Genomic DNA, 15,000 nt, shown 5'->3' on the forward strand with positions numbered 1-15,000 from the left:
TCAAAAGACTGTCTATGACTAAAACTAAATAATACTAAAACAGTGGATAGCAGAATAACCATGATGAGCAACAATGAATGAGAAAGTGCTTCAACTACACAGAGAAAAAAAGAATATGCACTGCATAAAGACAGGATAAATACAACCGTTTGAACAACCACGGCCGAAATATCAATATCATATTCTTTACTACTACTACTCGGGAAAGAGAGTGAATGAAGGTAGGCTAGAGTTGAACTACTGTGAAGGTAACGGTTGCTAAAACAGGCAGAGATGTTAGCGGAGAAGAAGCGATGGAGCGACGGCCCATTTGGTTTGAGCTTGGATGGGAGCAGTAATGTCATTACAGTCCTTCCCACGGTGTCTCAGAGACAGACAGTGACACCTCTTGACATGCAAACACTCACAGAACATCATCAGAGTACAGAAGTCACAAAGAAACGACGGATCACCAAACAGAACCGGAACAGATGGCTGAACATGTGACACGGATTTGTGCGTGCGTGCGTGCGTGCGTGCGTGCGTGCGTGCGTGCGTGCGTGCGTGCGTGCGTGCGTGCGTGCGTGCGTGCGTAGGGGGTTGGTTAAAGGTTGAGGATAGGTAGGACCAGAGCCATAGAGAGTTACATTTTGAAGCCTTCAAATGGGGACAAACCAATAGAAGTCTACTGTATGTAGGAGAGCCTCCATTGGACTGAAGCCCCATGAAGTAAAGCAAAGCAAAGTTACTATATTTACCCAGGGTAACTGGACTAAGCATCAGATACTTGTTTACAGCCAGGCCCTGCTCATAGAACATTTCATGGTAGTGGTTCAATGCCTTGCTCAAGGGCACTTCAGCGGTGGTAATTTTAACGTGCCGGTCTGGGGATACGAACTGGCAAACCGTTCGGCCACCGCTGCCACTGATGGCATTGTCGGCGTTGTCGTAAAACACTGTCTTACTCTATGGCTCTTGGTAGGACAGGTGAGGGATCAGGACAGAGGTGTGTGTGTGTCTGTGTGTGTCTGTGTGTGTCTGTGTGTGTGCATGTGCGTGTGCGTGTGTGTGTGTGTGTGTGTGTGTGTGTGTGTGTGTGTGTGTGTGTGTGTGTGTGTGTGTGTGTGTGGGTGTGTGTGTGTGTGTGTGTGTGTGTGTGTGTCTGTGTGCTCCAAACAGTATTCCCATCCCAACAGTGACCTTATGTGTATGTAATTAAATATAATCTTAATAAATGGACTGAAACTGATGTCCACGTGTTGATCAAACTTAAAGCGTGAATCCGTAAAGAGTCAGTCTAGTCTTTGCTGTCGTCCAGAAACCTTGGATCTCCATATTTCATCTATTTGTGTGTATTTTCTGTTCTTCTTTTTTTGTTTTAAATAAATACCTTTTTTATACTAATGCCGTATGATAATGAGAATAGATGATCTACAAGCTCACAAAACACAGTCAATGTTTATGTGGGTGTTTTTTAAAGATTAAGTATGTTCTGCAAGTGCAAGTAAGTAAAGTAGTAACAAGAACTTGAGAATACATTTTAAAAAAGAAATCAATTCCCTGAAAATAAAAGGTTTTGGACATACAAGGTTTCCACGCGACAGCGACGACGTGTACGTGCATGCGTGTGTGTGCGTGTGTGTGTGCGTGCGTGTGTCTATGTATGTGTGTGTGCATGCATGTACACACAAGGCAGACAGCTGGCTCTGTGGTATGGGGTTAATTACTGTGTCCCGCGGCTTATTGGGAGAGAGATATGTCACTGACAGACTGAAGAGGTTCAGGAAGAGGAGAAGGTGGAGGGTGTGTGTGTGTGCGTGCGTGCGTGCGTGCGTGCGTGCGTGCGTGCGTGCGTGCGTGCGTGCGTGCGTGCGTGCGTGCGTGCGTGCGTGTGTGTGTGTGTGTGTGTTCAATCATGTTTTCATGCTGTTCTTACATCATGGGGGGGAGTATGATGTAATATCGGTGAAAGTGCCGCACGTGCGAATATATGGTCAGTTACAAATATGACTTATTACATCACCAAACACCTGCCAAAGGACACAACGACAGACAGACAGACAGACAGACAGACAGACAGACAGACAGACAGACAGACAGACAGACAGACAGACAGACAGACAGACAGACAGACAGACAGACAGACAGACAGACAGACAGACAGACAGACGTGACAATGACAGACTATTCCCTGTCATGCCAAGCTTCCAAGCGTCCAACAACGAGCCATGCGACGGACGTGATTGGTCTCCCGGGTCCAGGATGAGACGAGTGTGAACACAGACTGAGGGAATGTTATCACAACTATAAGGTCCATCTGGAAATGAGTTCCTTAATGGGACACGTCGCCCGTTTTGCCAAAAAAATATATGTTAATGACGTTTAGAAGACTTTCCTGGGGATCTTTATGTGTGTAATATGTGGTTTTAGAACATTTTAGATGTTAGCAGTGAGCCCAGTGTCTCTGATGTCATGGACACTGGGCTCACTTACTTCCTGGACTACATGTTGTCTCAGTAAGACAGCCCTCCCCCTGTCCACAAGGAGGAGAAGTGCACCAAAGCATTATGGGAATTGTAGTCCAGGAAGGAAGTGAGCCCAGTGTCCATGACATCAGAGACACTGGGCTCACTGCTAAAATCTAAAATATCTAAAACCACAAATTACACACATAAAGACCCCCAGGAAAGTCTTCTAAATCTTCTAAATGTCATTAACATATATTATTTTGCAAAAATGGTGAAGTGTCCTGTTAACCAAGAAATGTCTTCACCAATCTGATTCTGTAAAGGTGTCTAGTAAAGTAACACATCTCACAAAGATTGAAATTCAGTTTCAATGCTATAGGAGAATCCGTGTTTGTGGAGTTTATTTTGCATGAAAAACACCATGTGATGGCCTGGACAAGTGGCTATGGCCGTTTTTAGCCAAAGGAGCTGTTTTTTTGTGCCGAACATTAATGCTTGCAATGGATTCAGAATCATGAAAAAACCCTAGTTTGACATGTCACATGCTACTTAGAGCAGACTGTTTTTTGGGGATTTCAGAGTGAATTACTGAATTTCAGTCGTTTATTTATGAGAAGTGGTACTATACACCTTTACAAACACACATTGTTGAAGACACGTATCGGTAAGGAATTTATTCCCAGATTCTTTGTGTAATAAATATCCCCTGACTGACTATACAGAACACACACTACGACCGTGAGATCATGCACACACAGACACACCCCCCGGGTGGTCAGACGGACGGACGGACAGACAGGCGGGCGTCGAGGGGGTCCCCCGTCGCCTCACAGGTGGGGGCGGGTGGTGAGGTGAGGTACTTACGGCGCTCTCCGAGATGTCCGTTACGGCCGCAGCCTCCCCACCAGGCCCCGCCCCTTCCCCCAGCTGGTCAGTGACCGCGGGGTCGGGCAGAGCGGCGGTGCCGTACTCGTCATAAAGTCCGTAATCATACACCTTCCTGTCGACCTCGCCCAGGTCGTACTCCTTCAGGTCGTACTCCTTAAAGTCGTACGCGTCCACGTCCGCGTCCGCCGTTTCCGTGGCGACAACGGCGGGCTCCTCGGTCTGACCGAGGATGGGCGTGGCGTCAGTGTACTCCTGAGTGACCGCGGCCTGTCGTTGTTGTCGTTGATGTTTAACCCAAAGCCCCAAGGATGGATGGAGGGAGCAGAGCGCAGCGCAGCGCGGGGCGGGGCCAGGGGGGGAGGGGAGAAGTGTCAGGGATTTGTTAGTCAAAGCAAGTTTTGAGGCCAAAAATAAAAAAATAAATAAAATAATAATAATCCGTTATCAAAGCTTTGCAAAAGTTTGTAAAAATTAATCTACGGTCTACAGTACGGCAATGGACGGTAACACCTTATGTATGTCCCCAAAGAAAAGAAAAATCTATTTAACCTCATGTATCCGAGCATCTCCTATTCTGGGGTTCGACTAGGAGATTTGATTCAGAGGTGGATATAATACTAGTTCTGCTGGGGCTGTTGCCCCCGCGACCCGACTACGGATAAGCGGTTGAAGATGGATGGATGGATGGATGGATGCAAATACTAGTGGACCTAGCATAGAGCCCTGGAGAACTCCGGGCAGCTAAGTATAGTTACGTGGTACAAACTGTAATCTTCGGCCACGATATGAATTATGTATGGCTCCCCTCTGTGGCTTAGCCTTTTTGAACCACGTTTTATCACAAAGTCCTGGGTTCCAATCTCACGGTCTACTACGCGAATGAAGTCTGAAAGACCTTAAAGACTTGTTTTTTTTCTTTGAAAAATAATAAAAAAGAACAATGTATTGATGTATTGTCCCGATCCGGTCACGTGATCGGAAATCGGGGGACCATCACGTCATTTTTCAAAGGTGCTGAATCTGATCGGGAGCAAAACAACAATCAATATTGTATCCATATCATATTAGACTGGATATTGTCTGTGATTTTGGATATTGTATTATTGTGATATGGCATAAACGTGTTCTATAAATATCGGATCGGGAAAAATCGGTATCGACAGATACTACGAATGAAATGTTCGGGAACACAAAAAATAAAATAAAACGTGATGGCATCCCTAACCTCTGAGATCCTGTACATTCTGCGGTTATTACCAGTAAGTTATGGGAATAAATAAAGTGTTACCGTTTTATGATTGTATAAGGATATCATTATCGACTCTGACAATCAAATGCTAGTCAATCATACACGTCTGAGACAGACTCGGGGCCCTATTTTGCGTGTCTTAAGTACCAGGTGGTCTTATGACTTAACATAAGACCTGGAGGCGTGGCCTGTGTTTGTTTAGCCACTCAAAACAGCCAAACAGCACTGGCCACGCCTCCAGGTCTTAAGTTAAGTCCAGAGTAATCTAGTAAGAGAGTGGCGACACTAGCGTTGACTCCCATTGTAACAATGGAATGCGGAAGTGCTCGTTCTATCTCAATGGGATAGTTCCAGCCATAGGAGCAATGTTTGGAACTATAGCCCATTCTATCTCAATGGGATAGTTCCAGCCATAGGAGCAATGTTTGGAACTATAGCCCATTCTATCTCAATGGGATAGTTCCAGCCATAGGAGCAATGTTTGGAACTATAGCCCATTCTATCTCAATGGGATAGTTCCAGCCATAGGAGCAATGTTTGGAACTATAGCCCATTCTATCTCAATGGGATAGTTCCAGCCATAGGAGCAATGTGTGGAACTATAGCCCATAAAAGGACCCGCTTTGAGGAGCGATCAAAGCGTGTCGCTACTCTCCTACTCTACACTCTGGTTAAGTCATAAGACCTGGTACTTAAGACACACAGAATAGGGCCCTTGATGTCATCCCAGTCTTTCTACATCATCCAATCACACGCCAGGTGTGTTGATGTGTGGCCCAATTAAAGGACAACTTGTAGGGTGTTTTTCAACCAAGGTTCATGTTTTAGGTTGTTATTTGAGAAAGTCAAGGATCAGTGTTAAAAAAAAAATGCAGCTTTCCTTCGTTTTACGATATTAGCTATTAGCTACATATGGCCACAATCGACGTAAGATTTTGCAAAAGAAATACATATTTAGCCACTTGTTCAAATGCCCCGCCCCCATGTCAAAAATAGCTAAAATCGCTAAAGCTAAAGAAAGCAGTAAATAATAAATAATAAAATACATAAAATAATAAATGAACATTGATCTTTTACTTTCTCTAATAACAACCTAAAACATGAACATGAAACTTGGTTGAAAAAGAACTAAAACAAAGTTGTCCTTTAAAGCCTGTGATTTATTACTTATAGCTCGTATGCCGCCGCAAATTAAACCAGGGGAAGAAAAGCCGATCTACAAGCACCAGTGGCGTGCACAGACATTTAGAGGGGCAGGTGCTCAAGTTAAAAAAGGGCACCTTGTGCAGCGCGTGGAACCGGCCGGTTGCCTTAATCTATTTTGGGCGGGAACCCCTTTTGGTGTTAGCATTATGTTATGCTTTAGCTATTGAAAAATAGCAGATCTACAAGCTCATAGCGCGCCACCGAGTGGCGCGCTACGAGCTTGTAGGTCTGCTATTTTTGAAAAAGAAAAAGAAAAAAAGAAAAAAAGTTTTTTTTTTTTTTTTTTTTTCAAAAGGGCACATTGCCAAAAGGGCAGGGGGTGCTCTAGCACCCCCTAGTGTCTATCTGTGCACGCCACTGACAAGCACGTAGATCTGCTCTTTCCCCTGGAGCACGACACCGGCAGCACAGAACCATGTATATATAAGTCAGGGCATTTAAAGAAAGACTGAGATAAGATGAAGCATGTCTGAAATGACAGAAGCGTTTTTTTTTTCCTTTTTTCGTGAATGGCAAATGAATCAGCAAAATAAATGTGCAGCGATACTTGTTTAAGGTACATCAAAGAGCAGGCGTGTGGTTGTGTGGAGAAATACAACGTGCATCGTGGTCGATTTTCAACAGCCAATTATGATGACTTTATCATGAGATTTAAAGACACCAATGTATCCTAACACACACACACACTTGTATTTGGCACAGCACCACAACCAAAGTCTTACAGAAAATAACATTTTATATCATTTTTGAAGAATGATTGTTTGTATATTTAGCTCTGGTGCACGGCAAAATGGATGCAATTATACAGATATATGCACGTGATGCCCGCGTAATCACATCCAGTTTGGCGAAACACCGTTAAGGCCGATGCATTTTCATAGTTGGCTGTGAGTCAGGAGATTTCTGTCCAGTAGATCAGAGTTCATCTTAGAGGCAATTAGTGATCGAAAAGCAGGCAAACTGTGGTTCAACGTCACACCAATGAGTTCACTTCAATTCCATCGAGGCGCTGCTCAGTCTCAATGCAATTTACTGGGAGGACGTCCTATAATCCTGGGTAAGGCTGCAAGTCTCGTCAACTATATCCAGCTGCTATGGATCTAACAAAACAAATATCGGTCCTCTCGTGACTTCCTTTTGGAGTACCTTTTATACGGTATGTGGAGAAACATCAAACATTTACTTGGTTCATACAAAAAAGAGCAAAGAATCATATTGTGGGGCGCTGGGAGAAAAGCTGCAGCCTTAGCCAAGATTGAACTAAATTTCAGAGAGCTACGCATTTCCTGCAGGGCAGTTCCGCCATGTCACTTTCTGAGAAATCTGATATATATTTCTTTTTAAATAACATGGCGTACACTGCAACAGCAGAGACAAATGCACCGTAGCTGCAGTTCTGCCACCAACAAAGCCGTGCTAAGGTATAGGCTTGGGGTTTTTTGGGGAAAAAACACAACAATTGCTTCCCAATTGTTGTGTCTTTTGTCATTTCATACCAGGTACTTCCTCGTGGTCAAGTCTTCCACCGAAAAAAAAAACATCTCTAACTTGTGAAGATGTAAAAAAAAATGTACTGTACCTCGTTGGGTCCGGTCACAGAATCGACGGGAGACTGAGTTTGAGCACCGGCTACGGTTCCGTAGTCGGAGTCTGTATAGTACTCTCCTTCTACATTGTTTAGCTGAGTTGTGACGGAAAAAAACAAACAAGAAACAAACAAACAAACAGGGAAAGGAGAGTGTTAACACAAGAAGCTCAAAACAGGAGGTTAATTTGCTCGGCCGGGAGGGAATCGTCTCGCGCTAAAAAGACTCCGCTACAGTTCGGAGAGGAAGAAGAAGGGGTTCGTTCAGCTACTGAAGATCTGGTTTCCACCATCATAAGATTTTCCCCACACCGTTATTTAGGGATTCTAAAGGAAAGTGGTGGGCGGGCGGGGAAGATCATGATGGGATCTCGTTCGTTGTTTTTCCGCATCGTTGTCGATGGGATGATTGATTACCCTAAAGTCGCCGGCGGCCCGGTGCCGCGCCGGCGCCGTGGCCTGGTAACCAGGCATCGCCGGGCGCCTCTTCTTAGCGGCAAACTTTTTGGCCGGGGATTTTTTGGCCGCCGCCGCCAAGAACTTAGCGGGCTTGGGCTTAGATTTACTGATGGGAGACTTTCGGCTCCTCTTCGGTTTCCTAGCCGAGGCGCTACGTTTCTTTCTCTGCAAAAAGGGGGGTGGGCGGGGCAACACAAAGAACACCAAAAGACAAAACATGGAACATTTATAGAGGGGAAATAAAAGAATACAGAGAGAGGAACTTATTTAAACTCTTTCTCTGCCAAGGATAAGTTTCAAGGTTTAGGTCTGTCACGCTGTTTTTTGAAGAGCCCAAATGCTGATCCGGTGAACGGGCAGTAATCATCGGTCATTTCCGGGGCGGGCGCGAGTTATCATTCTTTCGTCCGAAAACGCTAATATAGTAACCGCAAAGTCGCGGGGATTCTTTTTTTATTGAGCTCCTAAAACATCGACGTTCCGTGTGATCACCTCACGCTGAGCTTCAATTCCGAGAAAATAAACGCTGAAAAAAGATCGTGCTTTTCGGAGCGAAAACATTCAATGACGTCACAACGCGGAAGCAAAACGTCGCCCAAGGCGACGGAAACGCCATGAACCGGTAAATATAAGACTGACGATTCTGGATTAACAATAACCTATCACGTCGTCCGAACTGTGATTTATTTATTTTTAAAAGTCGTCCAATGTCGTTTTAGGCAGAGAAAGAGTTAAGCCGATGTGAGGAAAACAAAGATGGAGAGAGAGAATGTTGCAACATTGTGTGTCAACCAGCGTCAGACAAACAAAAAAACAAAACATGAAACAAGACAGTGTAGTGTAGGCCGGGGTTGTGTTTCAGAATGTCTTCAGATCGGTCATAGATCGGCAATAGTCCTTGAGACATGCTGGAGCGCAACCAACCGGACGGACACTCAAAGCAGAAGGTTTAATTTGATAAGAGAGAGAGAGAGAGAGAGAGAGAGAGAGAGAGAGAGAGAGAGATAGACGGTAACATAGGTTGGAATCACATGGACGACGACGAGACACACACAGATACACACGAGAGGACCGCGGGACAGACAGACGCCACTCAAGATGACTGACAGGACGGGACACACATTTCTGTCTTTCTTTCTTTCTTTCTTTCTTTCTTTCTTTCTTTCTTTCTTTCCTTCCTTATCTTTGCGTTCCTTGAATTTCCCGCCAATAGTTTTACCTGCGGTTCAGAATAGTCTCCGGTTGGAACGGCGGTGTCAGCGACTCCCTCTGCGTCAGAGTAATCATAGAACTGACGGTAATCTAAGTCATCCAGAGAGTACTGGAGAGGTCAAGAGGTCGACAGAGAGAGAGACAGAGACAGAGAGAGAGAGAGAGAGAGAGAGAGAGAGAGAGAGAGAGAGAGAGAGAGAGAAGAGGGGGAGAGGAGCTGTTAGCGTTAGCATCATTATTAATAAATGGAATTAGAAGGTACATTATGAACATAATGCTGAGCATTATTGTATATTTAAAGCACAATGGTAATATTTGGTAGTGTAGAAGGTACATTATGAACATAATGCTGAGCATTATTGTATATTTAAAGCACAATGGTAATATTTGGTAGTGTAGAAGGTACATTATGAACATAATGCTGAGCATTATTGTATATTTAAAGCACAATGGTAATCTTTGGTAGTGTAGAAGGTACATTATGAACATAATGCTGAGCATTATTGTATATTTAAAGCACAATGATAATCTTTGGTAGTGTTCTATCTATCTTGTAGTTATCTTGCTGTGATATGATGTGACTTGGCGACTCTGCGACATATCCTGCTCTGTGGTTCAGATCACATATATATAGCGTCCTCCTCATTGACTTATACACTGCAGGGTGAAGCAGGTGTCAAAGTCCATCTTATGAGCACATGAACACATGCAAACCATGCGCGGTTCTGCCAAAATATAACATCACAAAACCCAGTACCTTTCTTTTTTCTTTTTTTTCTTTCGGATTCAGATCTTCAAACGGTAAAATCAACAGGATGCTTAAGAGTTTTCTTTAAAAACAAGGTTTTGTGATGTCATATTGGTCAGAATCTAGATTTTGTGATGTCATATTGGTCAGAATCTAGATTTTGTGATGTCATATTGGTCAGAATCTAGATTTTGTGATGTCATATTGCTCAGAATCTTGCTCATTTAGTGGTTAAAACTTTACGAGCTATGCAATGAGGAGGCTATTTGTAATAGGCCTATACATGTCTAATCAACATAAAGGAGAAAGATGTCTCGCCGAGTCGCAACAAACTTACATCATGGCGAGGGTAACTACAAAACCGTCCCAAACCTTTACCAAAGTCCTATTTTACTTTAACTAGCCTTTTCTTGGCAAACAATACACAAAGTTAAGTATTGTCCTAATAATATGACAAAAGCATATTCATCTTAAAACACTTTAAAGAATCTGCAGTCACCAATACGTTGTTGTACTGCACACAACAGTTGTGTATTTGACCAACAGGGTTAAAAAAATAACATCTGCAAAGCAAGGTTATGGAGCTTGTTGATAAGCAAAATTACCTCAACTAATCAACAAATTAGTAGTAAATTAATTAATTAGCATCATGGGTAACACCTGTGAAGGAAGAATGGGGAAGGGTCCCCCATAAGATGAGGGTCGGCGGGCCAAATACGGATCAATTTGGGGGCACGGAAACCTTTTGAGACCCACGGACTATATAGACAACATGTCAACAGGCGGGGGTGTTTAAGAGCTCGTAAAAGCGAAGGTGAACATCGGGAAACGCTATAGAAGGACGCAGCGGCAGTGGCGTGCACATATAGACACTAGGGGGTGCTAGAGCACCCCCTGCCCTTTTGGCAATGTGCCCTTTTGAAAAAAAAAAACCTACAAGTTCATAGCGCGCCACTCGGTGGCGCGCTATGAGCTTGTAGATCTGCTATTTTTCAATAGCTAAAGCATAACATAATGCTAACACCAAAAGGGGTTCCCGCCCAAAATGGATTAAGGCAACCGGCCGGTTCCACGCGCTGCACAAGGTGCCCTTTTTTAACTTGAGCACCTGCCCCTCTAAATGTCTGTGCACGCCACTGCGCAGCGGTGTGAGCGAACGCCAGCTGCGTCCAGGAGGGAGGAGGAGGATAATGTCGTCATGGAACTTTCTTAAACTAACTCCCCCCCCAACAGCATGAAGAGGATTAGACCCTTCAGAACATCTCAAAGGCAGCCACATTAAAAGGGAGGTTGATTTACTCAAAGTGTACCTTGTTACAGTTCTACTGGAGGATAATAGAGTATTATGTTTCACCCCCAGGAAAGGTAAAAACCTGTGGCTGGGGTAGCTTATCAAAAGCAGATCTACTCCAACAAACATCAAACCTTAAGTATAAAGCGACTCTAAAAAAAAGGGGGGGGCTGTGAGAGGGGAAAAACGCACGAGCGTGCGCTCGCTCATAAATGTTTATTGCTCCGTCGTGCTGCAACTCGAAAGGCCTGAACGTCTGAACGCGCCCGCAGTGCTTAATTGACGAAAAACAATGGGATCATCATGTCACTTAACTGTTTCCAGTTGTCCACTTAATTTAGTAGACGTAATTATATCTCTCAATAAAGATGCCCTTGAGCATTACTGGCTGACTATGGATCACACTTCGAATCAATGTTCAGAAACTCCATCTTTGTGGTTGAACATTGGGTTTGTGGTCCGTTAGTTTGTCTTTGATCTCAAATCCATTGTGCTTTCATAATAACGTATGTCCCATATTTACATGGCTCATGGCTCAGGGGTAGAGTGGCCGGATGGTAAGCGCAAGGTTGCCTGTTCAAACCCGGGCTCCCCCAGAGTTAATGTCAAAGTGTCCTTGAGCAAGACTCTGAACTCCTAATTGCTCCTGATGTGCAGGTTGGTGCCTTGCATGGTTTCCTCCACCATCGGTGTATGAATGTGTGTGTGTGTGTGTGTGTGTGTGTGTGTGAATGGGTGAATGTAATGCACAATCTATGTAAAGCGCCTTGGATAAAGGCGCTATATAAATGCACCATTTCCCGTTTTACATACTGCGAGTGGGGCCTGCAGCCCTGCAGTGCCCTGAACCTGCTCACCTGGAGCCAATAGGGATTCAGCAGCGTCTTGCTCCTCAAGGACACTTTTGGCCCCCGTTTTAGACTGAAATCTGATTTATTTCCCCCCAATCCGATCTTCTGGCCCGACTGTTTACAGTGCCATTTAGGGTTAGGGTCCCGGTGGATCTGTCACAGATCTGTGTGTTCAGACCCGTCAGATGTGTTCCACATCCAGATTGGAAATTCGAATAGTTTAACTCATTCTGGACGGGAACCCCTTTTTGGTGTTTTAAGCATTATGTTGTACTTTAGCTGTTGAAAAATATCAGATCTACAAGCTCGTAGCGCGGCACTCGGTGCCGCCGCTGCGCTACGAGCTTGTAGATCTGCTATTTTTTTTTTATCGTGAAAATGTGGCGCAAATCTTTGAATATATATTCTTTCAGAGCGAACTTTTTAACTCAAATCTTTGCTTCTGGGAGGTCCATGGAACTACATATTTTCAGATGGGGGTCCGCGGCCAAATACAGATAATTCTAGCGGGTCCTTGACATGAAAAAGGTTGAACACCACTAACATAATAGAAACATGGGGTTTTTCAGAAAACTGTCAGGATTTAGAAGACATTTGTAGAATCGTCCTCAGGTCTAAATTGTTTAAATACGTCTAAACACAAAGAAGTCACATGGAATCTGATTTTTATAAGATTCTGTGGGTGGTTTAGATCAGGTTACTGCGTTCAGACGGAGACGGATCTCCTGACATCAGATTTGAATCACATTTGAAACCACCTAGTCTGAATGTGGCTCAAGTCGCATTCGTAACGAAATCGTCAAATTCCATGTGACTTGTTTTGTGTTTAGAGTTTATTTCTTCATCTGGAAGTGGCCCAGATCTGATTCAGGCTGGCCAGTGTAAACGGGGGCCTTTCATTTGACACCATCGAACCGGGGATACCTTTCTAATTCCCGCGCGACACACGCATTACCCCCTGATCCACTGCTGCTAGTTAGTTAGTCAGTTAGTTGAAATGAGTAAATATTGACTAACCCGAGGGGTATATGCATTATGGCCTTGAATGCTGGACTTGTTTTATCTTTTATATTTCTCAGCATCACAGGCCAAACATAATGAGGTGCATTCATTAATGAATAGGCGTTTTCTGTTGCAAGCTGAGATGTTAGAAGGAATGTGGGAGAGGGAGAATGGGGGTGTTGGGAGAAGAGACAATGAAGGGGTGCTCCCTACTCTTTCAAGGATTGAGGACTAGAGCATAACAAGTATAACATTTGTAATATACAAATTGATAATTCCGTCTCCCCTTCGTGCTACCTGAGTTGGTCCTACAGTCTCTGAACTGGATTACGCCAAACATCTGAAATGACGTACATGAGAAATATGCATAGCTGATAATCTGTGACAGTGGAGCTGTAATAACGCGGAGCGGTGGTGAGTAAAAACAGAGAGAAGGGCTTAGGGGGCCTTGAGGGTGTTCTAAAAAAATGGACCCTTCCACATGTCCGTAACTCAGAGAGTTGTACAAACTGCATTTGGTTCAATTAATATCCGTGCACTCCCACAGTTACGGGAGTACTGTATACTTGAACCACTGAACTGTTGAACTATGATTTTCACAAAGTTATACATGAATGAATGGTTATAATAATTATGACATAATATTGAACACTCCAGAGAGTTGTTTGAGGCGCGTGCCGTGCCCGTTGCGGTGCGGTGCGGTGAAAGCATCTGCTCTCGTTCTTGGAAAAACCTTGGCTTTTAGCCTCGCGGCACTCACTGTAACCGATCTGCAAAACGCATTAGCCGGATCGAGAACAAGCCAAAAATAAAAGGGCTCTCTCTCCAAAAACACTGGACACGGACAGACGTGGGCGGAATGCGAGGAATTCTCCCTGCATTCGAATCCAACAAGTTACTCAGCTAAAATACAACAGCTGAGAAAAATGAAAAGAAGAATCCTGGGCGTGCGGACAAGTAAAGTAGCCGACTGTAACGCAATCTGAAAAGCCCTTTTTGCAGAGTTATTTATATTAAGTGTGGTTTAGAGCTTAGAGGGGTTTATATATATATATAAATCTGAAATGTCTTCCCTCTCGAATCATGTTTATTATATTGTTACCCATAAACACACCAAAACTATCCTAGGGCTACAAAGCCGTGTTTATACTCGGTTGCGTATGCTTAGTGCCGCATGCAGTAAACGGCAGATCTTCAAGCTCACCGCGCGGCACGTTCCTGACGCGCGGTGAGCTTGCAGATCTGCCGTTTACTGACTGAGCACGACAGCAGCAGCACGCAACTGAAGCACAACGTGAGGCCGATAGTTGCGTTCGCACGCACGTCGGGCAGACGCAGCGACACGGTGGAGTCTACCGTTCGTTTTCAATGGAAGCACGGCGACATGATGAAGACGCAAAGATACATCCGACGTTTGTAGCTGCCGCAAAGAAAAGCTACAACAACAGCTGCAAAGCTACGGAAATGTTGAGGTTTCAACTTCAGCAATACAAAGATGCAAAGCTACACATGTAGCCGTGTAGCTTTGCATCTTTGCATCTTTCGCATCTGCCCGACGTGTGAACGCACCAATAAACTGCGGTTCCTCTCGCCACGTTCCAGCGTGACGCGCGGCAGTGACTCGAGGTCGCGCCGAACCAACCGTCCCACGCGAAAGGAACAAACAACCCACGGGACAGGACGAACCTACAGGGGCCCTCGGACGGTTATCCCAAGGGCCGTTATCCCCCCCCCCCCCCCCTCCCCCCGGTGGCGTACCTCGTCGTCCGGCTGCTGCGCCTGCAGTGATTGGCCGTGGGGCGTGTCACAGTCGGGGCTGTAGTGTTCGCAGTAATCGTACGCGGCTTTGGGATCGCCCACGATCAGGAGCTGTTGGATGTCGCCCTGCAGAGAGAGAAGAGAGAGAGAGAGAGAGAGAGAGAGAGAGAGAGAGAGAGAGAGAGAGAAGGTTTTATTAGTTTTGAGAGAATGCACAGAAAAACCTTTACGTTTGGCTCACAGTGGCTGACTGTTATAGTGTACATTGGAATGAATCAATGACTTTATTTACGTGTCTGACTGC

General features: G+C 44.6%; 1 protein-coding gene across 1 annotated transcript in view; it reads right to left on the reverse strand.

Annotated features, from left to right (window-relative positions):
* col11a1a (collagen, type XI, alpha 1a) overlaps positions 1 to 15,000 on the reverse strand; it is a gene marked incomplete at its 5' end in the record, with an annotated part of 155,517 nt that overhangs the window by 101,141 nt on the left and 39,376 nt on the right. Inside the window, 4 exons of the mRNA XM_079489267.1 lie at positions 3,312 to 3,602; positions 7,370 to 7,471; positions 9,054 to 9,155; positions 14,697 to 14,822. Coding sequence (XP_079345393.1) covers positions 3,312 to 3,602; positions 7,370 to 7,471; positions 9,054 to 9,155; positions 14,697 to 14,822 — 621 coding nt within the window. The remainder of the gene's footprint in view (positions 1 to 3,311; positions 3,603 to 7,369; positions 7,472 to 9,053; positions 9,156 to 14,696; positions 14,823 to 15,000) is intronic.

This window comes from Electrona antarctica (genome assembly GCF_951216825.1).
Source record: "Electrona antarctica genome assembly, chromosome: 20".
NCBI classification, from domain to species: domain Eukaryota; kingdom Metazoa; phylum Chordata; class Actinopteri; order Myctophiformes; family Myctophidae; genus Electrona; species Electrona antarctica.